Source organism: Camelus dromedarius, chromosome 9 (assembly GCF_036321535.1).
Source record: "Camelus dromedarius isolate mCamDro1 chromosome 9, mCamDro1.pat, whole genome shotgun sequence".
NCBI lineage: Eukaryota > Metazoa > Chordata > Mammalia > Artiodactyla > Camelidae > Camelus > Camelus dromedarius.
The window spans coordinates 3,596,334-3,622,317 of NC_087444.1; the positions used below are offsets into that span (position 1 = coordinate 3,596,334).

Consider the following 25,984-nt stretch of genomic DNA (forward strand, 5'->3'; position numbering starts at 1 on the left):
AGGGGCCGAGGGAAAACACAGCTGGCCCCAGCTGGCGCTGTGTCCAATCCCCCTCCCCACGTCCCTTGGCTCCCGGTCCTGGTCTGGAGGTTACACTTCTACCCAGCACGCCCTGACACAACAGGGCAGGTGCTGTCACAGTGGTTTACGGACATGGCCCTTCTGTCTTTGTTAATGAGCACCAACTTGATATTTACTAAAGCCTTATTTACACACCAGTGTATGTGCACACGAGAAACAGCCCAGGAAAACAGAAGGCGCAGCCTTCCCTGCACAGGACCTAAGCATGGCTGCCCGCCAGCCAGCTGCAACAGCCACCTCGGCCCGGAGCGGCCCCTGCCCGGCCATGACCCTCGGACAAGGTTGGAGGCTCTGCCTTGGGCTTTTCTGTGCCTGCCTCAGGGTTGCTTTTCTAAAAGCACTGACAGGATGGGTACAGGAGTAATAAACGCAGGAGTCCCATCTTACTGTCTGCAATTCCTTTTAGGTTTCCTTCTTAGGAACTTTTTTTTTTTTTTAATGTTTAGCCACTCGGTCCATCTGTCATATGGAAAAGCACATCTCAAGGGCATTAGACAGGGTGTTTGTCCCCTTGCTTGGGGCCCATGCGTCCTGTCTTTGTCAGGTCCTTCCCCACAGAGACAAGCAAGAAGGTGGGCAGGCCGGGCCACACATCTCCCGGGTGAGCCTGCCTCCTGCCAGGGCTTTGTCCTCTACACTCTGGGCAGCCTCTGGGGTCACTCCCCAGCTTTGTTATGGGGACAGCAAGCAGGAAGCATCTGGCCGTAGGGGTGATCGCATGGAAGTGCTTTGAAGCCTTGGGGCATTTGGGCACCATTATTACTGTGCTTGGTCCACAGAAACCAAGACTGTAAATAAAACTCCTATGTTGTAGGTCAGTGATTCCCCGGCTGGACATTAGAATGATGTGGGAAGACTTTAAAAATGCTAAAGGCATCCAAATCAGAATCTGGGGGGCGGAGGAGTGCCTAGGGGGCCAGGGTATTTGTAGCTTTTAAAGGCTGCCCAGCTGACTCCGTGTGCAGCCAGGCTGGGAACCACCACTCCAGGGGCCAAATGTTGTTGATGTTGGTATTGCTAAGCCTCAGTGCTGTGACATGGCCTGCTTGCTTGTCTCGGGGTAATTGGGAGTTCAGGGAGGGCGGGAAGGCCATTGCTGGACCCTCGGCCTCAGCACAGTGCCCAGCCCAGTGCAGGCTGGAGGGCACGGACGTGTGGGCACGGGTGGTGAGCAAGTGTGTAGGACCCATCTCGGGTCAGTGAGGGTGACTGGCCAAAATTCTCCTCTGGCTTCTGAACTCTGACACTTGCCTGAGCAGCGTGTAAGGGCAGAAAGAAAGACATTCTGGTCTTTCTTGTCTGATAAGTAAACATTCTGAAGCCAGTGTCCTGAGTTTTGGGTCCAGTCCCTGACAAAAAGGGTTGCCCAGAACCCCCTTTCTCCTGCTACATCCAAGCCATCCTCCCAGAATTGCTGGTCGAACCTCAAAGGCACATTTACTGCACCAGGGGCCAAGGTGCTTCAAAAAGAGGTGTATGACCCTGCCCCTTTTCTAGTGACCAGAGGGCTATCCCAGGCACCCAGGGAGCCTCCAGCAACTCTGCAAACAAAGGTACCGATCGCCCAGCTGTGCGGGGGTCCAGCTGCCCAGAATAAGGCTCCTTATCACCTACGCACCCTCCTGGCTGATTCTGAAAACAAGCTAAGATGTTTATCTAAGATCCAGTTCCTCCTTGGAACTCTGGACAGAGACGTTTGAATGATAAGGCTTTTTATTTTCCCTGCAGAAAACTTTTCTGGGGCCTTTGGCTCCCAGTGGTGGTGGTGTCCAGAGGTCTGACCCCTCCTACCCACTCTGGAGGCACCCCCCCCCCAAAAAGCTGGAAAAATCATGGAGTAACATTCCAAGGAAAAGTCACTCGTTGAAATGGATGAAGTGTGAACTCTGCCAGAAACTACAGGGTCTTGTTTTATTTTGTTTTTAAAAGTCTTCAGCTTGCTTTTTAAGACAAGCTGAGAGTGGGTTTTCTGGGATTTCAGAAAGCAAATGTAAAAAAGGCAAAACACAAATTCCTCAACCAAGTTCTCAGTGAGTGACACTCCCTGCAACACAGTTCCAGAAATTAAAATGTAGGCAAAAGAGAAAACACAATTCATATATGTCACTTCTCTGAAGGATTCTAATTTTGAGTTTTTCTTAAAGCATGGCCTGCAACGACCTCCATCACATTCACCTAAGGTATAGGGCAGATCCTGGCGCAGCCCCTGGGGGCAGGGATTTGGAACTCGCTTCTTTAACCAGCCTCCCTCATGGTTTTCATGCTCTCTGATGTGCGAGAACCACTGCTCTACGCGACCTTTATATAATTCCCCCTCAGCTTAGCCTTCTAGCAAAACAGGAGATATGATTGGGTCCCAAGAAGCCTGTCTGATGCAGTTCTGAACGCAGCACTGAGCTAGATCAGGCTTTTCAAATTTTTAGAAATTTTCTATGAGATTTTCTGTTATATTTTTTCTATCCAGAAACAGCGAGCGTTGGGGTCAAGAGCAGACCCACAGGAGCGAGCAGGAAGTTCTCATCCGTTGACATCTATTAAATGCTTTGCATACATTTTTTATGTATCTTTTCTGCCACTCTATAGAGCACTGTATTTGCTTTACAGGTGAGCGATGGGGCAAGGAAAGGTTAACCATCTTGTCTATGATCACCTAGCTAGGATGTCAAACCAGGGGTCACACGAGGCCTCCTTTTCCTTTCCAAGCTGCCAGAGGTGGTGGAGAGGGCTTGGCCCACACTTGGGGTGGCCCTAGACCTGCCACAAGCACATGTCTAGTGTGGACCCCAAGGGTGACTCCTGGATGCCGGGGCCGCTAGTCAGAAGTGCTATCAGCTGATTCTTGGGCCTTTGGGGCCTGTCTGGTCTTGAACAAGGATTGTCCTGAGCATCAGGCTCATGCGCACCCCACCCGTCAATTTGTGAGTCTCCGAACGCCTGCCGCCAGGCCCCGCTGCGCCAGGAAGTACCTCCTGAGGGGCGAGCAGCCGAGTGTCTCCCTTACCACATGGAAGAGCTTGAAGAAGTCCACGTTGGCATACAGTGTGTCCTCCATCCACTGCAGGGCACCCTGGGAGAGGGAGCACAGGGCGCCACGCGCCATCTGCCCGCCGCGGCGCTGGGGGAAGATGAGGAAGCGCTCCAGCAGGGCCTCGCTGCAGGCGATGTCCTTCAGCACCAGGTCTGGGACTCCGTGTGCAAACTGCAGGGAGGAGAGGCAACGCTGGAAACCTGCCCGCGGTCAGGGAGCGGCGGCCCTGCAGAGCCGCTCTTGTCCTAACCCACGGAACCCGTGAACACGCTGTGCGGCACGGCGAGGGAACGAAGATTGCTAGTCAGCTGACTTTAAGACAAAGAGAGTATTGGGGGGGAGGGTACATAGTTCAAGTGGCAGAGAGCATGCTTAGCATGCACAAGGTCCTGGGTTCAGTTCCAGTACTGCCTCTGAAAGTAAATAAATAAGTAAACCTAATTACCTCCCCCTGCAAAGAAAAAAATTAAAGAAAATAAAATAAGATAAAGAGATTATTTTGGATAATTAGGTGAGCCCAATGTAATCACAAGGGTCCTTTCGATGTGGAAGAGGGAGGCAGAAGACACAATGTCAGGGTAGTCGGACGTGGGGAAGACTGGACAGGCACTGGTGACCTTGAAGATGAAAGGAGGCCACCGGCCAGGAATGCAGACAGTCTCCAGCTAGAAGCTAGAAAAGGCACCACTATGGATTTTCCTCTTGACCCCTCAGTGAGGAGCACAGCCCTGCTGGCACTTTGACTTTCAGATTCTGACCTCTAGAACCACAAAATAATAAATCTGTGTTGTCTTAAGCCACTGGGTGTGTGGTAATTTGCTACGGCAGCCATAGAAAGCAGACACACTCCTAAGCCTCATTTCATTAGAGGGACTTCACAATTTGAGCCATCCCTTCTTAACACACAATGCCGAGATACCGCCGGGACCTCCTCCCTGGAGCGGAGGTTGGGGGTGGACAGAATGGATTTGAAATGATGGCAAATGACCACCCCCACGCCTCCTTTCTCATTGGATTTAGCAAATAAAAACACTGGATGCCCAGGTAAATTTGAATTTCAGATAAACGATGAACAACTTTTAGTGCATTCATGTCCCAAGTGGAGCCCAAGTGGGACACGCATACGCTGAGAAAGCACTCGCTGCTTCCCTGAGGTTCAGATTTAACTGGGCGCCGACCCCGGGAGAGCCCGCACTACAGCTGCCAAGGAGCGCGGGGACAGCGACCTGTGAAGCACGACGCCCACGACGGCGACTGGCCTCCTGGCCTCCTGGCCCCCAGTCTGTGGACAAGACCCTGAGTGGCATGAGCAGGATGGGCTCCAGAGCTTCGCGGGCCTCCGTGGCCCCCTCTGGGGGGAGGGGGAGGGGGCAGGCCCGGCCTCTGCTGCCCTCCTTCTGGAACCTGTCAGGCCCCGCACGGCAGCCCAGCCCCTGAATGAAGTCCAGGTCCCAGCTGGTGCTGAGCTGGTGCGGCCGCCTTCAGTCTCACGGACCTGCAGCTGGGCGCCTGTTCCAACTGAGCCCTCCTGCTTTGCTCGCACCTCACTTCTCACCTCTGGGCAAAGCCTCACCCCAGCTCTCACCCCAGAGTCTAGAACATCTGAGGTGCAGGGGATTAAGGAGCTCGTTTTGCCCAAGGCTCTAAGATTCCGGAGAAGGGGAGTGCCGGAGTGGGGACTCGGTGACTGGGGAAGGCCACACAACAGGCTGGGGGGAAGCTGGGACACCAGGAAGGTGTCACTCAGCCATTCACTGCTCGCTCACTGAGCTCTTGCTCTGCAGGGAGTAGGGTAGTTACTGGGGATACACAGGGAATAAGAAGAATTTTCTGCCCTCCAAAAGCTCCCCAGCTAGCTGGAGATGCAGGCACTTCAAAGCAGTAGGTCCCAGATTGAATGCAGTGAAACCAGAGCACAGAAGAGGGAGTGTTAAGAACTGCTACTGAAAGATAGCTGGTGCTTACTGAGTGTTTATTACGTGCCAGGCACTATTCTAAGTGCTTTATGGATATTAATTCTTTTAACCCCCACAGTCGCCCTATGTAGTAGGCACTTTTATTATCTCCATCTTACAAATGAGGAAACAGAGGCACACAGTGGTTGATTAACTTGCCTGAGGGCACACCGTTAACTTGCTGAGCTCTGAAGCCGAGCTTGTGCTTAACCATTACCTATTAGCTTTCTACTGAGCAGGGGAGGGTGGGGGGCAGGACAAAGAAAAGGGAGTTTGCACACCATTTCACTGAGGAGGCAACGCTGGAGCCGGGCCTGCAGGAAAGTCCAGGAGTTTCCAGGCTGGGGGCGGGGCGGGGTGAGGGACGAGCCAGAGAACTGTAACGGTCTAGTGATGCCCCAGATGGGGAGAGGGGGGTGCTGCTGTTCCCTTCGGAACTGTGCTCAGACAGCAGGCAGAAAGGCGGAATATCCAGTCCTCCTGGTAAAGAACAAAATTCCATGTTTAAGGAGGGTAATCAATCAGAGAGCTGCAAGCCACATGTGACTGTTTAAATTTAAAGTAATTAAAATTAAATAATATTTAAAATTCAGTTTCTCAGGTGTACTAGCCTCATCTCAAGAGCCCACCAGCCACTATAAATAGCACAGAGGGAACACTGCCGTCATGGAGGAAAGTTCTAGCTGACAGCGCTGTCAGGGAGTCACAGAGCTGGACAGAGGCCATGACAGAGGTCAGGAGGAAGGCACACAAGGCCACTGGGCTGAGAAGCCGGTGGGCATGGAGGCAGAAGGGAGGCTGGGTCCATGAGACTGGCCTCAGCAAGCTGTTCCCTCTTGAGCTCTGGGTTTTGTTGATCAGGGAAGGTTCAGCCAGTCCGAACAACACTAAATAAAGCCCCATGTCCAATGACTGTGGCCCCACCTCCTCACACGAAGGGCCTCAGCCCAGATGCCAGCAGCACCGCAAGCGGAGACCCCAGTGTCACGCAGGCGAGAAGCTGCAGAGAAGTTTCCCCTCAATTCCTGCTCTTATCTCCAGCTCCCTTTCATTACCACCTGGAAGTCATCACAGGCATTTCCAGGGCTTGAGTCTTATGAGCTGAAGAGAAATCAGAAGGGAGAGTGAGCAGAGGATGCTGCCCGCCCCTGGGCGGGGAGAGGGAGGGGAAGCCGGGCGGGGCCAGGAGGCCAGACCGGACCCCAAGGGCCTCGCCAGGAGTGCGTGGCCGCCAAGCCTGGGCACCGCTGACACTAGGGTCCTGACACACTGCCTCAGGGCTGACCCTCAGTTCCCATCAACTAGTTTCGGTGAAAACCTCAGGTTCTGAGAAGCCAGAAAAGCAGGTATGTGCTTTCCCACTGTTGCACAGGAAGCCAGCTTGAAAATCCCCTTCGATGAAGCCAGCCTTAACCAGGCAAGCGGGTCCTCTCCCTCCTCTGGGCTCAGACAGCGCCCTGTGCAGACCTTGCGTGGTGACTGCACTGGCCCTGAAAACCTCTGTGAGGCCTGGCTCTCCCCTGGAGTCTGGAGAAGGCGCAGGCCCGGCCAGGAGAGGGGAGAGGAGTGTGTGTGCTTCAGCCCTCGTCTCTTGCTCGTTCTCACTGTGTTTACCACACAGAAACCCACACCCCCAGCATGCTGGCCCAGGAGCCTGTGAGACCCAGACAGGAGCAGTGGGCCTCACCCCTGAACTGTCAGAACCACCTGGAGGGCTTGTGAAAACAGAGGTTGCTGGTGGTCTGGGGTGGGTCCCGAGAACGTGCTTTCCTGACAAGCTCCTGACCTCGCTGATGCAACTGCCATCAGACTCTGAGAACCGTGGAGGGAAAGAGTGACGCGCGCTGCGTTAGGAACGAGAGGGCCTGGACTCCGCGCGGCCTGGGACAGCTCTGGCTCTGCTGTGCGCAGGCACTCAGCCTCGGGCCCTGCACGTCCCCGTCTCTCTGACCCATCTCAGATGAACGAGAGGAACACAGGCACTGACAGGTGTGAAGTCACACTCTGGTGGTAAAAGTGGTCTGAATAAACGCAGGAGATTATGAAAACAGACGAAATAGATCTGACAGGGATGGCAGGAGTCTTCCTGGCACAGCCTAGAAGCGGTCCGGGAAATCAGGCTCCACGCGCTGCCCTCAAGGCTCTGTGACCCCCAGGGCCACCGTGGCGCACTCGGTCCTGGCTCTGCCTGTTTCTTGGCCAGGACTCTCCTCTCACAGGCACCCTCATGGTGCCTTCTCTCCACCTAGATCTGCTCAAATACCGCCACCTCGGGGAAGCCTTTCCTGAGCGTCTCATTTAACGCTGCCCCCTACTCCCTCCCCAACTCCCCCCGCCTCCTGACCTTACCAGGCGTTCCTCACCGCCCCTCTCGCAGCCTGGAACCCCTGGAACCTGACTATGGCCCGCCGCCCCCGCTCTAACGTAGCTGCCGGAGTCAGGGGCTTCCCGTACTGTTCTGCCGTTCCCTAGCCCCTAGGACACACTACATACTTGATGAATACGTGGATCAACCTCCGTTTCCTCAACTACAAACGGAGTGTAAGCCACGTGACCTCTAAGTTTCCTTCCAGTCATAAAAATCTGAGATGTTTAAAGTGTTGCCAGGATTTGCGCCGCTTCAGAATCTTATGATGGGAAAGCTCGTCATCGCCAGTGACGCCAGGTATTCTTCTGTGTGTGGCATGAGTCACAGACTCTGAATGTGGAAGCAAGAAGGAAAAGACCCAAGGTCTCCCGTGGCTTTCTCAAGCTCCGTGCCCACTCCTGCCCTCAGGGACCACTGACCAGCGCCACCTCCCTACCTGCTCTGGACGGACTTGGGAGTTGACCAGCAGGTAGACAACCGAGTCAGACAGACCAATGTTCTTCACAAGAAACAGTGTCAGTGTTTCCTCATCCTTTAGGATGTCCCGAATTCGTATTCCTCTTCCTGTGTATGAACAAAACAAAAAACAGGGTGTTGAAGGGGAGATGAGCCAGAAGAGGGGAAATCTGGAATTAATCGGAAAGATTTCTAATTGACTCTCAGAAGAAGGCTCTGTTCGCAGGTGCCCTGGCAGCAGGTAAGGGTCAGGGTGCCTGCCAGCAGGCTGTCGCCAACACAGTCACAGCACTTACTGCTGAAGCAGATTCAGTGAGAAGGCATAAAGGGGGAAAAGGTTAGGTCAGGGTTGGGATGAGGGTCATCAGAGGCTTTGTGGAGTTGGTCTTGGACCATGGGGTGGGGGTGAGGAGAAATTTTGTTGCCCCTGGAAATATTTGGCAATGTCTGGAGACATTTTTGGTTGCCAGAAGTGGGGAAGTACCAGTGGGTAGGGGCCCGGGATGCAGCCAAATCTCACAGTGCACGAGACAACGCCTCTTCCCCGACAAAACAAACATCTGGTCCGAAAGGCCGGCAGCGCTGAGGCTGCAAAGCCCTGCTCTAGAGCTGGGGAGACACGAGTTCCGTCCACGCTGCCGTCCTCATGGCGGGGAGGACCCTTCCTGGTGTTTCTGTCATCTCAGCGGAGGCTCTAAGCTCAGGGCACAGACACGGACTAAGACAGGTGCGGCTGTCTGGGGCAGGAAAATCTTCAGGTGGGGAAAGGGGGATGCCCGTTGCCTGGCTTGCAGGCTCATGTCCTGACCAGCCCAGCCGCGTTCTCTCTGCCTCCACTCAAAACCTGCCAGAAGCAGAGATTTCTTATAAAAAGGCACAAAGCACTCCCAGAACTCTCTGCGTCTGGACTTTCCACATCTATCTCTTAGCATTGTCGTGGGAATGCAAGGTGCTTAGCTCCCAGCTCAAAAAAGGCTTGTTCTGATTGCTTTAATAGTATGCTTACCCTTCCCCAGGGACTCACACCCATCTTCTCCACCTGCTTCCAGGCACAGCTCTCAGCTTCAAGCCGGCCCCTGCTACAGTTCATGAGGTGCCACGAGAGAAGCGAGTGACAGGCCCAGATAGTTATGGAACCATTTCAGCATTAAGGGAAAGCACCTGGGTTGCGTGAAAATGCTCGTCTCTCTATCCCAACTTCTCCGGGAGCCTGGTTGACGGCTTATCTCTGTTCCTCTTGAACTAACTCCAATCATCAACCCTCCCTGCTCCTTCCAGGTTCTAACACCTCAGCGCTCCAACTGCTCCCTCCCACTTTCTCCCCTCATCAGGCAGCCAAGAGGCCTAGCCTCCTGAGTGTCTGACAGCCATTTCTTCACGTTCAGGCTGTGACTTCTCTGTACATCCCTGGTCCAGACTGATGTTGCTGCTAACTTCCTCTGGAAAGGAGATGGGCCAACCACAGGCCCGCCCAGGCAGCTGGGGCAGGGGAACCAGCCCTGAGGTTCCACTGCACGGCAGCCCCTCTCGCCATGATGGGTGCCCCTTAGAGTTGTACCATTGCGTAGTCAGTCCAGTATCACTACCTTTTGCATCGGAAAAGGCCAAAGCCTTTAGGGGGACCTGAATATAGCTGTCCCTTTTATCTTCAGTGGGTAGATTCCAAGACCCCCAACGGATGCCTGAAAGCACAGACAGAACTGAACTCTATTTGTACTACGTATTTTTCCCTGTACATACATACCTGTGACAAAGTTTAATTTGTAAGTTAGGTACAGTAAGAGACTATCTGAATTGCCAGCACCCTTGTGCTTTGGGGCCATCAGTAAGTAAAGAAAGGTTTACGTGAACACAAGCACTGTGGTGCTGTGATAGCCGACCTGATCACAGAGACTTAGGTTAGTGAAGTGACCAACGAGGGGGACACCTAGACGAAGGGAGGGTACAGGTCTCCGGCAGGAAGGAGCAGGAGGATGTGCGATTTATCACTCTACTCAGAACGATGAGCAACTGAAAATTTAGGAATCGTTTATTTCTGAAATTTTCCATTTAGTACCTTTGGGCTGTGGTTGACCACAGGTAACTGAAACCACGGATCGGGGGACCACTCCAAGGGAGCAGTTCTGGGAGGTGCTGTTCTATTTTATTCTTGTCTTCCCCTCTTTTCCATAACAAATGTCCTGTCATCTACCTTTTCCTTCCCCTGGGGTGCCAGCTTGGTTGTTCTCCAAATCATTTCTTTGTAGACAGCATTGCAGTGTATCCTCAGCCTCCAGCAACACCCCCCCCACCCCCAGCACACACACACACACACGCACGCACGCACACACGCACGCAGAGTCTCCTGAGAGCAAGGGGCAATGGGTCCTGCTTCTCTTGTACTCCCCGTCACGCCTACGATGGTGGGCATAGTGGTGTAAGCCCTTGAAGTCCCCTCTATCTGACACCCAGCATTAGAGCCTGACATGGAATCAGGGTCTTGGTAAATGTCTGTGGAACAACAGGAGACACTCGGTAAATGCCTGTTGTCCTGACCTGAGCGTCAGGACCCTACCTGGCCGTTTAACTCGTCCTTGTTCTTTAACTCCCTCACCTGACCCTACATACAAATACCTCGCTGGGGAGAAGGGACAAAACAAGGGAGCCTGGGAGCGATTTCGCCCTGGCCCAGTGTCCCGCCCAGGTGCCTGGGCTGCGGGGCCCCTGGGAGAAGGGGCAGGAGCGTGCTGGCCCAGCGCACCTGAGGAGGGGTGGGGCCACCCTGTCGGGAGAACGTGGGGCCCAACATGTACGAGATGGCTGATAGCAGACAGAAGCCCCACTAGACTCCCGAGGGAGAAATGTGAACTGGGGGCCTCAGGAAAGAAAAATAAATGTGGTCTAAAATGTGGTTCTTCTTGTTCTCTGCCCTGGGAAGACTAGAGGCTGGGGGAGGGGGCTGCTGAGGCCTGGGGGTGGAGGGGAGCTGTGGTCGGGGTGGGAGGGAAGGCAGGAGAATGCGTGCGTGCAGCTCAGGGGAAGAAGGTGCTTAAAGATGACTGAGACACCGCAGAGCCGGCTTGGGGGGGAGAGCGGAGGGCTGCCCGGCTGGTCTCTTACCATTAACCCTCCTCTGCTGAGAATGCAGCACCACAGGTTTGCTAGGAGGGGAAACTGCCCCGGGTCACCGCAGGCATCCTCTCCCAGGTGACTGGGAGCCGACAGGCAAAAGTGCACACCAGCAACGGCCCAACATCTGGCTTTCAAAGGCTTCACCCTCCACTGCGGCTGTGGGGTGAGGAGGCGGTGCTCGTAGGGAGCGAGGTCCCCAGGTGGCCCCGGGACAGACCCCGAAGTCGTCTTCAGTGCTGGCGCGGGACTTCAGTCCCTGGCCTGCAATTCCTTTAGAGCCTTTGTCCCTCCAAGTGGGGACAGTCCCCTGTCCCCTCCCATGGCCACCAAGGCCGGAGTTCTGCAGTTTGGAGAGCCCTGGCTGACCTTTGCTGACCCCGTCTCCTCAGACCTGAAGCTGCCCTCGCGGAGGGAGTGGACATTCTCCCACGGCCTGAAGGCCAGCAGAAGGGGCGCCTGCGGCCGGCTCAAAGCTAGCCCAGCGTCTGATTAGGAAGCAGAGATTTTGGTTCTCATATGCAGGCTAGAAAGACCACAAAAGACTTTGTGGTTTGAAATGGCTTCCTTTATTCTTCCTCCCAGCTGGACTCCATCTCACAGCCAGACAACAAAATGAAACGTCTGCGGGGTGGACGGGGTGGACGGGGTGGACGTCAGTCCCGGGCTGGCCAGCCCCTGCTCCCCTGCTTGTTTAACCCTGGGGGAAATGCCTTCTTGCTGGTGCGGCCCTCTACTCCCGTTACTGTGAAGGTGCTGGCTGTGCACACACTGTACGAGGCCCTTCAAGAGGGAGCTAAGTAAACTCTCCCACCCGGGGCAGCAGGGAAGATGGTGTTTGTGATACGGCTTTACCGCTGCGTAAAGTATCTGCATGACCATTCTGAAAGAATTTCAGTGCGGTGAAATAGTCTTGACAGTCATCTACTCACACTCCTGTCCTTTGTTACTCCAAAGGGGAGAGAAGGGAGGAGGCGGCCGGTTGGAGGACGATCAGGTCCTCCTTGGACAACTTTCCCCTCCTGACCCCCTGTGCTCTTTGAAGCCCCCCTGCTTCCCTCCACCAGCCCAGATGTGGTATGGCCTCTGTCCCCTCAATCCTCCCGCTTCTGCCCTGGGAGCCCTCGGGGAGGGCACTGCTCTGACCTGTCTCTCTGTCCCCAGGGACCAGCACACTTCCTGGCTTGGTAGCCACTCACCAGACATCAGATAAAAGCTGACTAAACCACGTAGGGGAGGGGTCCTAGGGGGCTGCTGCTCTGTCCAGCCTCTCCTGCCCCCTTGTTCCCTTTCTTATCCTTGTCATCCTCTAAGATCATCTTGACAGACCTCCCCAACTTCATCCCAGTAGCAGACATCTCCCATCAGCTGCAAAAATGCTTCCTTCGCAGTCTCCGAGCCCCAGCCCTAAACAACCTTCCCCACGCTGGCAGCTTTCTCCCAGCCCCAGGATGCAGGAACTCCTGGGGTCCCAGCAGGCCCTGTTCCCTCCCAGACACTCATTTGCCTCTCCAGGGGGATGGGGTCCAGCTGGTGCCCAGGCCCCAGCATGGCCATGCTCCACGGCCATACACAGGGGAGACTACGTGGATGTGGCAAACACACAGCACCCACTTGTGCTCTAAAAAGAGATGTCCGAGTGGGTATTAGGGTTGGGTTTTGTTTGTTTCTGGCTTGTCCCCTGGGGAGGAGCGGCCTGGACTCCATGGGGCTCTCCTCCCTGCACAAACTGAGCGTCCATCCAGTACCTGGCCTCTCATTTCCTTTGTCTTTCCATCACATTAATCTTCACCTCTGCTCCATTTCAACCACCATGGCCACACCTGGGGGCTTGATCTCATCTGTTCCACATGCCTCTGAAATCCTGAATTTGCATACTTCACATTCTGACCATAGCTGTCAGTCTCTCCGCCTTGCTATTTCGCAGTCCTTAAGCAGGGCCGTGGAGCCCTCTGCGACCTCTCTCTGCTGCCCCTCTGTTTCCCTGGGGCAAATGCAGTGCTGCTCACTTCTCATTCGTCCTGTAAACTGGACTGAGCTCAGGCAGGCCAACCACCTCCCTCAACCCCTGGCCTCCCGCACTCTCCGTGGCACCTCCCTGCCAGCCCCCCGCCCTGCACCCCCTACTCGGCACCTGCTCTGCCTCAGGGCCTGGGATGCTGAACGTTACCAGAAGAAACAGAACTGTACATATTCACGTATGGTAAACGTACGCTCTGACCCCCCTGGCTCCTTGCCGCTGCCTGGAGTGGTTTCCGCGCAGTCCTGGGTAGCTCGCTCTCCAGGACTCTGGGAAAGTGTTCCACACCTTCACCATGCTCTGCAGACTCCCCCCTCTGCTCCAGCCCTTCACCTGGCCTCACACTCCCCAGAGCACCGTCTCTCTCCGCATCCTCCTTTCCGTCTCTGGGCTTGCCTGGGATGGGACCTTTCCTGCCGTCCTTCCCAACTTCCCACCTTCAAGTCTGGCAGAAAGAGGAGTTCATCCCAGGGCAAACCTCATGCTGCCCCTACAGCGCATCCCTTCCAACATCCTCTAGTATGTTTTCCCACCAAATCTCCCCACTCTTTCCTGTATCTTCAGTCTCTCAGATGAATGAGGCAAGTGAGAGGCAAGTGATGCTGAAGAACGTTGAAGCCCATCTCACCTGCAATCCTCTCGGGGTGCATCCGGAGGGTGTTCATGAGTTGCGACAAAGTGCGGAGCTCTGTCCAAACCTGGCCGAGGTGCTGCCTCTCTGGTGCGTCCAGGAGGAGCTCTTGAAAATCTCGATACACCCTTGCCAAGCTGCAAGAAAGATACAGCTGTCATTTTCATAATAATAATAAAACAATACCTTGTGTAATTTTTTAAGATACCACCTAGCTACTACATCATACATCCTCACAATACTGCCAAGGGGAAAGGAGAAAGGTATTTTTACTTCCTTGTACATATAAGATAGTAGACAGGGGCGGTGAGCAATTTGTTGTCAAAAGCCTTCCACCTCTGGCAGGGTCCCTTCTCTGTGTGTCCCGTCCCAGGAAGCCTTAAACAGCACGGTATTAGGAGATATCACTGGAGGTTCTTCCCAGTGAGCACCCCCTTCCTTGAGTAACCACGGATTCCTCCCCGCACGCGTGCACACACATACCAAGGCTGGCTGGACACGGAGAATAACGCCAGTCCAGGCAGATGTGCTCCCGGGGACCTGAATGGTACTCAGGGATGCTCTTCCAATTGCCCAAGCCGAGCCGCTGTGAACAGGGCAACTAGCACCAGCCCAGCCACTGAGAAGCAGCGGCTACTGGTCCACGGAGGGAAGCAAGTGGAGTAGATGCCCAGAGGGAGGAGGGAGCTGGGCGTGCAGGCCCAGGAGCAGCCCCTGCTGGGCTCCGGCCCGTGCCCCCTCCCTCGAGACCTGCCTTACTGCCCTTGGCTTTTCAAGAAGGTCTAGTGTCCAAACCATCTTTCCCTCTGGAGCTCAGATGTGCTTAAGTGCTTTTCTGTGCCTGGCAAGCAAAAGAACCTTGAATAAGCCAACATTCACCCATAATGTGTGTGAAGTATGAAACCCCGATCTCCTGCTTCAAATGCTGAGCAGAGCAGGAGTCCCAAGTCCCCGCCCTCCCCAGCTCCCACCCCACAATCTATAGACTCTGTCAGTACGGTCCCACCACAGCTCCGAATAGCCTCCACCCAAATGTCTCCGACACCCCCCTGATCTCACCGTGCGCCCCATGGGGTCTCTCTGGATGGGCAGGTGTTTCTTCTCAGCTACCTCAAGGAGGCTCGAGCCAAAAGCATAGGTCGCAAATTAAAGCTTCCAGTGTTTGCAGCCATGGGAGCCCAACTAAAATGTCATCTGCTCACTTTCCCAGGAAGATGAGTGTTTCCTGTCCCCTCTTCTATCTTCCTGTAACCCGGGGGTCAGCAAGCATGGACTTGTGAGCACGCAGTCACCCTCACAACTACGCAACTCTGTCATCACAGGGCCAAAGCAGCCACAGTCTGTTCCCAGAGGGAAAGGCTACCTCTGAGCTTTAAGCTGACTTAGCAAACGTTCTTTTTATTTCAGTCAAAGTGCAGTTTTGTCCTAGAGGAATTATATCCAAAGCTCCTCTAAGGAGAGAATTGGAGTAACCAAATACCTCAGTTTCCATCCAGCTTTGTGCTTATACAAGCAGGTGAAGCCATCCCCAAATGAGCCCCTGTTGGTGGCCGACGGATGTAAGCCTCACACACTGCAGCTCGAGGGCAGCCCAGGGGGCGATGGGCAGCCCGTCCTCATCCCTGAGCCTCTGTCTGCAGCACATGACACATCAAGTCCCCCTACTTCTGCTGACAGGGACCCTCTTCTTGTGGGATTTGACTTGAAATTTGACCCCAGACCAAAGGTTATTAGCTTGGAGTCCGCGAGTCCCCTGCAATCGTACGCACAGCGTAACGTTGTGTGTGTGTGTGTGTGTGTGTCTGTTCTTCCTGGGAGAGGCGCTGTCAGCTTTCATCAGCTTCTCAGAAGGTTCTTCAGAGCCACAAGTTAAGAACAACTGCTCTCAAGCGATGCCCTAAGATTTTGCTGCCTGAGGGAACTGACGGTATTTATGACAGAGGATTTGGAAACTGCCTTTTCCTCCCAAGAAGAAAGCTTCACCTTGTAAACCTGCTTTCATTCACCCTCACGAGGACCCTGACATTCTTCTTAGCCTTTATATGTCCAAGAAGGCTTTTAAAGGAACAGGGGTCTGTCAGAGTTGACCCATGGTGGAGAGTGATAGAAAGAAACAGAAGGGGAACTGAGTTTTTTCTCCTCCAGTGACTCCGCCCAAGCAGCTGGATGACCTGGAGGCAGTGGGCCCCTCTCAGCAGAGTGCTGACATCAGACTCCCAGTCACATCTTGAAGATATAAGGACCAAGAAATCACACCACGTGGCCTGAGTCTGATGCTCCCCACCCGCCAAGTGCCCCGACAGCTGACAGAAGGCTCCAGAGAGGAAACGCACCCTGCGTCTCCGAGTTTAAGTTTTCGGCAAGCCACAAAAACACTCGGGCAGCGTTCCACGGTCTGTGAGCCCACACGTGGGCTCTGGAGCAAGATGAGAACAAAGGGTACACGGCCTCCTCCCCGTGTGGTGGGGATCGCAGCACTTACATGGAGTTGTTGTAGTTTGACACAATTCCAGGAGATTCTCCTGGGGTGGGACTTTGAAAACAAGGATTGTTCACATTGCAGAAAATTCCCTGGAGCCACGGCAACATTCCTGCTGAGGGCATCGCCTTGTTGGGAAAATGGCCTTTAAGACAGGAAATGAAGGCAAGGAGTTACTCACTGACACCAAGTGGGATGCAGGGCCTGGAAGCTGGAGCCGCTGCAGGAAGGAGCCCGGCCCCTCTGGTGCTTGCCTTCATGCATCAACATTTGAGAGCAGGAGCATCTAATACATGCCAGGCTCTGTGCTGTGTGCCGGAGACAGGGTGTCTTCTCTCAAGCTCCCAGTGTAGCGGGGAGAGGGACAGGTGTCCTGCTGGAGGCATGGACGGAAGCGTGGAGGGGGAACAGAGGAGAAACACGTGGTTTTGGGAGGGGAGAGGGGTGGAAGGATGTTAGCTCAAGAAGCCTCCTCCAGCTGCTGGTGCTTGAGGAGAAGAGGGTCATCTAGTCCTTCGACAACTGTGTACTGAGTGTGTACCTCTACATGCAAGAGGGACGTAGGTTATGGGCTCCTTGGGGGGGGGTGAGGTAAAGAAGCAAGGGTTAGATGGACAGGAGGCTGATTCAAAACTTGGGGCCTGGGACTCGTGAACAAGAGGGCGAGGAGCAGGAACCAGGAGCTGTGGCAGCAGAGCTCATCCTGGCCAGAAACCAGACGAAGGCTTTCTTTGAGGGACAAAGTAGAGAAGAGGCACTCACAGCCTCATCCTATGTCCCAGGACACCTCTGGGGTCTGAGAAACACCATATTATTAATATACTATTTTATGCCCTTCTCCTCATTTCTCTTTAGCACCATGTATAACAAATCCCTAAATTGTCTCCATACTTTTTTAAAGAACTCATTCATAATTTGCTCCCTTTAAAACTGGTAAGAGTTCAGGGATAGGGAAAAAAAAAATGAAAACAGAAACAAACAAAAAATAATTACACAATTCTTCAGTAACCACTACAAGTATTTGTGTAGAATGTGTAAGATTTAAAAATTAGTTTGCATAATGCTGATAAATCTCTGTTTCCTGCACTGTAGGCATGAAATGGTGATAAGCAGATCCGATCCTGGCACCACCAACCCTCCAGACCTTTCTAAACAAATGAAGCAGACCTCCAGGCCTGCCAGGGCTCCCCCTGTCATGCTTACATTCGTGTTGGCTGTAGAGTGGGTTGACATTCCTCAGCCAGATCAAGACCAGGAATAAAGATAAAGGCCACACCAATTCCACCACAAAGCGAATCTGGAAAAACAAAATGAAAGAAAGGCCAGAGATGTTAAGAGATTACTGCAGACATACCCAGAGCAGACACACTTCACCTCCACGTGGTATATTTACTTAAAGGACTCCCTTCTTTTATCCCATCTCCCACACTACCTCTACTCTGATATATTAGACTAACAAGACATGGTGTCCATCTAGGTTCCACTCTGCATTTATTTTAGAAAATTGCAATGGCCCTGGACTTTCATCAAGAATCATCAATATGTACTTCAGTGCTCTTCAGATGTTACTGTGCACAGGAATGCCAATTCTGACTCTGTAAGACCCCACCAGACTCCGCGCGTCTGACAAGCTCCCAGTAATGCTGATGCTGCAGGTAGTAAAGGTCTGTGTGTAACCTCTCCTTCTGCAGATGAGGAAACAGAAGCCCATGAATGGCGGGTGACCTGCGCAATGTCACATTGGCTGTGACAGCCTTGGAACCAAAATCCGGTCTCCTGCTCCAGGGCCAGTGCTCTGCCCCTCCCCCCGCCCTGTCTTCTTCTAGCGCACACTAGACTTTGCAAGTGTGGTCACTGCATGAATGTGTAAAGGCACAAATGCCTTTGTGAAATACTGTGATCCATGGCAAAGTCAACGGAAATCTGGATTTACCAACATTTTCCTTCAACAATGTCTTGTTGCTTAAAAAAACAAACCAGGGCATACTGCCCTGGGTTTTTACAATACTGGAAGAGGCTGCTGATACCAACGTACGATTGAAAGTCGGGATTTAAATTTAGGTGCAGTTTAGAGTTTAAGGACTCTTGAGTCCAAAGGAGGAATAAAGAATTGGTTGCTGCAGCCCACGCCCTGGGACGCCACACAAGAAGGTGGAGTTGGAGAGGTAGGATTATTGGGGGCGGGGGGCAGGGAGGGATGTGTACCCGGGAACGTAATAGTTCTTTTACCCTGTCCCCAATCCGAAGACCTTAGGAAGGAAACTCATAAAATTCAAAGGAGAATTGAAGCAGATGCTAAGAACAGAGATGTAAGTATCTACAGATCAGCTAGGGGCTGTGCACATGGTTTTAAATGTAACCCTTTGTTGTTTCTTCCAAAGAAATGCACCTAAACTCTCAGCAAAATGGTAGACGTCATAGCAGGTGCTCAATAAACGTTTGTTCCTTCCCTGTTGGTAAGGTCTACTGGCAACAAAATGATTACAAACCATAACATAAGTCAATGAGCAGAAAAGGATAATGCATTGAAGAACAGGCAAAAAATGTTCAGGGCAGGCAGTAATTATGCAGTTGTAACTTTTCACAAACTGTTTTACTCAAAATATGTCTAGGGAGGATGTGTTAGAGGAAACACACAAACGTTATGGGAAGAAGAAAGAATAATAGATTTTTCCTTAAGACACTCATTTTCAGGGCTCCCCCTACACATTCTCCCACAAAATGGCAAAACACCAATATTGGACAATTCCCACCCAGTGTTAAGAGGACTGACCCCAAGCGTACTTGACAGCCATAGGAATGTTGGCAGCTCCCCGGGCCATGTACATCAAGGGAGGAGGCGCAGAGACTCCCCGGTACCCTGGCTCACTGTTAGCAGCCTCGCTCATCCTTGCTGGGCACGAGACAGCACAGCTGTCCCCACAGCAGCCTGCACTCCTGTCTTATCACTCGTCCTACCTCAGGTTCATTGCTCCTTTGTAAAGGCGGGTCCTTCACTGCTCTAAGCTCCCTGAGGGCAGGGACCACATCTATCCTTGTCACTACTTGATTCTAACACCCAACACAGCCAAGCTTATTGTAAGTGCCAGTAAATATCGGTGGAATGAGGGAGACTTTGTCAACTGGTCTAGGAGGCTTTTCCAGGAAAAGCTGGAGGTGACACAGAGGCTCAGGTCACCAACAGTTTGCAGACTTAAAAAAACTGTTTCCCCCAGGGACACGTATATTGGCTTCATGCCTTCCATCCCTGGACCTCCCCAGGTTGGGGAGCAAGTTTGACAAGATACTGATGTGAGTGATAGGTGCAAAGGAGGAAACCAGAAGTTGTTCCTGGTGTCCTTAACAAAGACATGAGACAACCAGTCCAGATTCTGCATATTTGACTATGACAATTGCTTGCAACACTGGCTTTTCATCTAGTAAGTTGACCACCTTCCATGTACCGATGTCTATCTGGGAGTAGTCTGGTAGGTTAAATGTTGATACTGACTTGGGAATGTGAAGATCTAGGTTAGGAATCACTTTAAGGCTTGCTTAATTTCTGAGTCTCAGTTTTCTCATCTGGGAAATGGAACTATTCTGTCCTACAGCTTCTATTGAGGGTTAAGAGTGCATTAGTACCAGGGGTTCTTGGCTGGCTCTGCCTCCTACTAGCTTTACAGCCTTGGGTAACCTCTTCTGCCTCTCCATGCCTAAGGGTCTCATCTGTAAAATGGGGTCACGTGATATTGGGACTGACCTCTCAGAGCAGTTGTGAGGATAAAATGAGCTTACTGTGTAAAACAGCTAATGCAGAGAATGGCACACGGTGACATTCCACAAACAAGAGCCATTTATTATTGACCCTCAGTTCTTACAAGTGTCACAGGGACAGTACAGGTGACAGCACATTGTAAGAGCCGAAGGACAGGAGTTATTAAAATTATCTGCACACTCTCAGGCCTGCCCTTCACTCACGTTCATGTCTGCTCCTTTTCTCCCTTTCTGGAGTCAGAACTGCCCAGTCGCCAGTTTGGAAATGTGGGGCTTCCTGAGAAACTAACCACACACTGTTCCCTATTCTGTATGTTAGAGGGGCTTAGACCAGGGGAGGGTCAGCCTGTCTGGCCTACCTGTCCCGTGGACAAAGTTCCCAAACCTAACCTAGTGCATCTCACCCCTCTTTGCACATGTGAGTCACACACTCTCTCATCCACTCACCCACTCACTCACTCACTCTTGTGATTTGAATTACCCGGCCTTTGAACTGTCTGTCACCCACCAGAGGGAGGCCAGATCAGACTTTCCCCTTCCTCCTCCACTCCTTGCCTAGCCCTAGCACAAGGACAGCCTGGCCGGGGTTCCTCGCCACCACATATCCGAGTTGGGGCTGCCGTTTTCTGCCTGTAGCCCCTGACTCTCGACTGACCACCTACGCTAACCTAGGCCTACGGTTCTCATAGGAATCTTGTGGGGAGCTCAGGCACGCCCCACATCAGTTACACCAGTATGGCCGTGCGACATCAGTTTGATGGGTTTTGTTTGTTTGCTAACATTTCTCAGGTCATTCCAATGTGCAGCTGGGGCTGAGAACCACTGACACAGGTAGTGGTTGGTAATCTTTGAAAACCCTTTGTTGAGGAGTCAGGGTTATTTCTCTACCTCTGCCAGAGTTTGTTTTGGAAGGGCTGCATTTCATACCTCACTGCCAGCACACAGACCACCAGCAGTTCTCTTCTAGCCTGGCAAGGCCTCACAACGGCCGCAGCTCCCTCCCCCAGAATCTGCCCAGCGCCCCCAGCCCAGAGCGGCATCTTTGTCCCTGATGCTCAGCTGCGCACAGGCATACCCTAGGGAGAAATTCCACAGTGTAATTAAAAACATGTTTTCGGAGTGGCTCTGACTCCCCCATCCCTTCTCTTTAAATATGTCTGTAACTTTAATTAAGCCCAGCCGAAGCTCAGGAGGGGCCGGTGGATATCTTTTTTTCCCCAAACTGGTATTTCCTTGTTCTCTGTCTCTCTCTCTCTCTCTTTTTTTCTGCCTCCCCTCCCCCTCCCTTTACCACTCAATCCATTTTGGAGGGGGGAGGGGGTCTCAGGGAAGGGCAGAGTCGTGCTTGCTGTTTTCAATCTTGGCCAGTTAGGTTTTCTTCCCTCCTACCCTGTTTTCAGTTTGAAAGCGGGTGGCCAAGGCTTGAAATGAGCCGCCGGATTCTCCCTTCTGCCCTGAGAGCCCAGACAGGGTTCTGAAGCTGGGTGAATATGACCCAGGGCCTGGGAACCCTTGGAGCTGGCTGCCCAGCCTCCTCCCACCTGCCAGGTTCACCTCACCTAATTCTGGGCCCTAGGCCAAAGGTCATAGCTATACCAGATGCCCAGGTCAGGGGTCCAGGAGCTGAGAAGTCCCCCATTCTCATGAATCCTCAGGCCTCCCCAGATATTCTGCCCTAATGCAGAAGCTGAGGCTGGGGGATGACCCCAACGGCCCTAGACTCCAAGGGCTCTAAGGGGCAGGAGACACACCTAATGGTCTTCATAAACCCTCCAGTGGGTGGATGTCTTTTGTCCCCAGCAGTGGGGGAGCTCTTATCACTGGAAATACATGCTCTGGGGAACAAACTCCTTGAGGAGACCTCTCTCACCCCTTCCAGTTCCAGTCTCCCTTCTGAGCTCCCAGAGCCCAGCCTCGTCCCCCAGCCGGTGCTTTCTTCTACCCCACTGCTGCATGTGTCATTCTGCTTAGAAGCTGTGGGCCAACACCTGTTTCCACCTGGCTCCGAATTCCCCCAGGGCAGGGGCTAACTCACCTGGCCATACAGGACACAGAGGGGGACCACACAGCCCAGTCTGCCAGGTCCAGTGTCAGTTTTCGTTTACTGTCCTAATGTAAGTATTAACAGTGCATCCTTTCACTTTTAAGGGTGCCCTGGATTGGATGATAAATTAGATGGTCATCCTATCATTGTGGTCTTCATAACCCATTTATTAGACAGGGCTTGAAACACAAGAGCAGAATCGGGTAACAGCCACGTCTGCCTGTTCTGGAGCCCCAGGGCTGGCCCCACCAGTCACAAATCTTCTCCAAAGGCTCATCAGTACCCATGAGGGGTAGCAGGAGCGGCTCTCACAGGATTGAGGTGAGGGTTAAGTGAGGTGATACTTAATGCAGTGCCAGACACTTGGTAATACTAGTCAGCAGAGGAAGAAGAAAAAGAGACGGAGGACAGCAGGGACAAGAAGACGTTCACTTTTTGCCCTCGGGGGCCGGGAGAAGATGGATGGGGAAACTCGGCAGCTGTTTTTGCAGCAGTAACACCCCAAACCGTGGGAGTCTGAGGAATTAAAAACCTAGGAGCTGAGTTATCAGCTGGGTGTGTTGCACTTTGCTTTCTTAGAGTCACCATTATGTGAAGGCAGAGACCTCCAGAAGAACCAAAAGTTTACAGAAGGAGCCACAGACCCCTAGTCGGAGCTACTGGGAGCTGTGCGGATGTCTCCATCGCGCCCAGACATCCAGGAAATTCCTGGAATGTGGGAGCGGTGGGCTGCAAGTGTGCTTCCCCAGGAAGCAGGGTGTGGAGAAGACAGAGTCCCAGAGCAGGGGACACCCACCAGTGCCCGGGAAAGGAAGCAGAGATTGTGAGCGCCTCGGAGCCAAACCCTGTCTTTGAAAACTGGGTTATTCTCTGTGACAGCAACGTGCTTGCCACAGGAATGGGATCAATTCAGGCCAGCAGCTGCAGACTTTGGGTTTATTATTTGAGGGCCACGAAGAGCACATTGAGAGCAGAATTGAGAATCTTAAGTCTCTTACGGAGAAGAGGAAAAACAGTCACGTATTGAATTTCCTCGGCATTCCATAGGCTGCAAACATCACTCAGGCAGAGACCGAGATTGTCTTGCTTGTCATTGTGTACCCAGCACCTGGCACGGTGCCTGGTGAACCATTAAGTGTTTGTTAATTGAAGGAGCAAATGGATAAATGAATAAATTTAATAATGAGTCTTGTTTCAGTTTTGCCTATTTTCATTCTAGAAGGGGAAGCTCCTGGAAATAAGAGACTGAGTCTCATTACTGGCTCCTGGCTCCTGGGGTGACAAATAACTTCAACTCTAATTTGAACATCACACCAGCTTTGACAAAGGAAAGCAGCCTGAGGACAGTGGTGTCTCCCAGGAGGAGGGGGCCTAACTTGGCTTCTCCTCCAGCCTCCCTACATCCCGTCCAAGCCACACACAGCAGGAAGGATCATCTGTGCCCGTGGTTGGGTTGGGTCCTCTTCTGTGCCAGCTATTAAGCTATTGTTCCCCAGCTCCAAGCCCTCCAGCCGGCGAGGGCTCCCCCTCCTGGGTCGGGCCGACACCCCGGCAGCAGCCTCACCACGCCCCTTCCTCGCAGGTCTGAGCTTCAGCTCTCCTGACGTCCCCTCTGTGTTTCCAAGACTTGACGGTCCCACTCTCTCCCCCTGGTTCTCTCGGCTCTGGGGCGGCTGGCGCCTCCTGCGGCGGCCACCCCTGTGCCACCCTGGGCCCTTTCACCCGCTTTGCCCCAACATCCCCTTGTGGTAGACGCCCTCTGACTGGGCCCCGACTGAGACGCTCGCTGCGGGTCTTCAGATGGTCCACCTGTCGGCCCCCACCCTTCTCTGACCATCTTTACAGTGGCCCCCAACCCTGTCCCGCCCAAGAAAACCCTCTCTGAACCAAGGCTTGAACAGACCTGCTCTCTTCCTCCCCGCAGCCCGTCTTGCTCCCCGTCTCCTTCCAAGCACTCCCTGCTTTCCCTGGCTCCTCCACCCTCAGCCCTGCCCACCCCCAGCCCTCCTGTGCTTCTCCCTCTCTCGCTCTTTGAGTATACCTGGCATTTCCTTGTCCCTGAGGCCATAGCAAAGTCCATTATTTCTTTATAATCATATACTCCCTCTTTACTCTTTCCCCCAGAAAACTTGCAGAGGCCAGTCGGGACCTACACATCCTCCCCTGGGCTCCTCTGACCTCCTGTGGTCTTGCCTGTTCTTCTCAGGGGCTATCTGATCTATGCTCCTTTCCTCACTCCCAGTATCAAACCGTACTCCGAGTTTCCCCAGCCATACTAGAAGTGAGTCCAGGGTAGGAGCTGTGTCTTTAAGTCCCTGGTCCAGGCTAGCCCCATGCCTGGTCACTGAAAGGCTCAATAAATGTCTGTGAAGGTGGATAAGGTGTCGGAGCTCACTGAATCTAAGACACCATCACTGGTAAGATGCACTGTTATTTTTTGCACATTAAGGGAGAAAAAAGTGTCACTTGAATGTGAGTTGCAGTCTAATTTCAGAAATGTGAAAAATCAGTGTGCCTCGTAGAGCAAATGAAACAGTATCACCGGGCAGGGAAGCACTTGGAGAACATGGTCTTCCTTTAAGCCTGATCCTCAGGGCTTAGGGCTCTTCCTGCCGCACAACAGAGATGGGCAAGGGCGTGAGGACTGAAGGGCAGGTTTAAAAACCAGGGACAGGGAAAGGGACGGGCAAGAAACGGATTTATGTGCAGGGCAGCAGAAGCGGACTTTAATATGGCTACACTGGGCTGCAGGTGGAAAGCGGCCACCTCAGGACAGAGAAGCACATCTTCCTGCAAAGGACACTTCTCAGAGAGGCTCACGGAGCAGCCAGACAGTTACCCGGTGCGTCCGTGATAACTGTCCCTCCCCACTCCCGCGCCACCCACGCCCTCCGCTGCCTATCTGCCCCACACCTCACTTTGAGATCACAGACTGCACCTGTTACCTTCTGCCTTTTCCGCAGGGTCCAGTTCTTCCAGAGCAGAAGCTTGATCTGCCTGGCGAAGCGCATGCTGGTGACCACGGAAGACCGGGAGATGGCTCCCAGCCCTCTGTCTACGGCTGGGGCTCACGGCAGCGATGGGCGTAAACAGCACCCGGAGCACCTCCGGCCCAGGCTGCTGTGTCCTTCTCTGGGTGATTAAAGGCTAGTTTCTTCCTTCAAAGCATAATCCCTTTTAATTACATGTAAGCCCTTTGTCGAAGAAAGCAGGCTGACGCTCTGTTGGCTCCTTTTCAGAAAGACACTCGTGGCTGTGCACTCAGGGAACTGAGGTGGGGGCGCTGCGTGGGAAGCCACGACCCTCACACTTCCTCCCTGGGGATCCTGAAGAGGGTGGTTTTGGGGATCTCTGACCTTTCAGTCTGGGACAAAATCTCTTTGCACAAGTATCGGCCGGGCTGTGTTCCCTGCAGCAGCCTGCCCTGAGCCAGCACCCAGGGATCGACGGCTACTTTAAAGCCCAGCCAGTCCACTCGCCAGATGTGAAGTCATCCTCCCGTTTTTCAGCCCTTTATTGTTCTCTGTAGTGACTTTAGGCCAGGGATTTGCAGGTGTCTCTGAGCTTAGTGGCTGGTAAATGGTTTTTCTCTATTGTGCAGAAATTGGTCAACGACTTGGAGCTGTGTCTGAAAAGCCGCTGGAACCCTCCATGCCTAGCAGGACAGAGCTGTGACTGACCAGCCATGTCTGATGCAGGCCAGGCTGGAGGAGGGGCAGCCAGTGGGTCAGCCACTGTCATTCCAGCTCACGGTAGATAAATTCGCCATCTGGAGGCAGATCTGTGATCCCAAGGGGCATCCCAGACAGAAGACATCCTGCTGTTTCACCACCGGGAACTTTTAGTCGCCGCCTCTTCAAATCTTAGAAGTTGCTTGTCTTTCAAAGACTGTAGACCCAAGAGAGTTTGACAGAGTGGATGGAAGGCCATGGAGTAGGAATGTACCCTGATTCATGGGGTTTATGCTGTGGTTGTCGAGCTGAGGCCGGAACTTGGATAAATTAAGGAGCCTGGTGGAATCCAGGAAGACACATGGGCTGTGTGTGGTGGAGGGTGGTTTC

At 53.1% G+C, this 25,984-nt stretch overlaps 1 protein-coding gene across 1 annotated transcript in view; it reads right to left on the reverse strand.

The window, feature by feature from the left end:
* Positions 1–24,934, reverse strand: part of ABCA4 (ATP binding cassette subfamily A member 4) — a 117,852-nt gene extending 92,918 nt beyond the window's left edge. The window contains exons 1-6 of the mRNA XM_031457627.2: positions 24,869–24,934; positions 17,330–17,423; positions 16,130–16,271; positions 13,645–13,784; positions 7,869–7,996; positions 3,083–3,280 (exon numbers count right to left, since the gene is read on the reverse strand). Coding sequence (XP_031313487.2) covers positions 3,083–3,280; positions 7,869–7,996; positions 13,645–13,784; positions 16,130–16,271; positions 17,330–17,423; positions 24,869–24,934 — 768 coding nt within the window. The remainder of the gene's footprint in view (positions 1–3,082; positions 3,281–7,868; positions 7,997–13,644; positions 13,785–16,129; positions 16,272–17,329; positions 17,424–24,868) is intronic.
* Between the last annotated feature and the right edge of the window lie 1,050 nt (positions 24,935–25,984).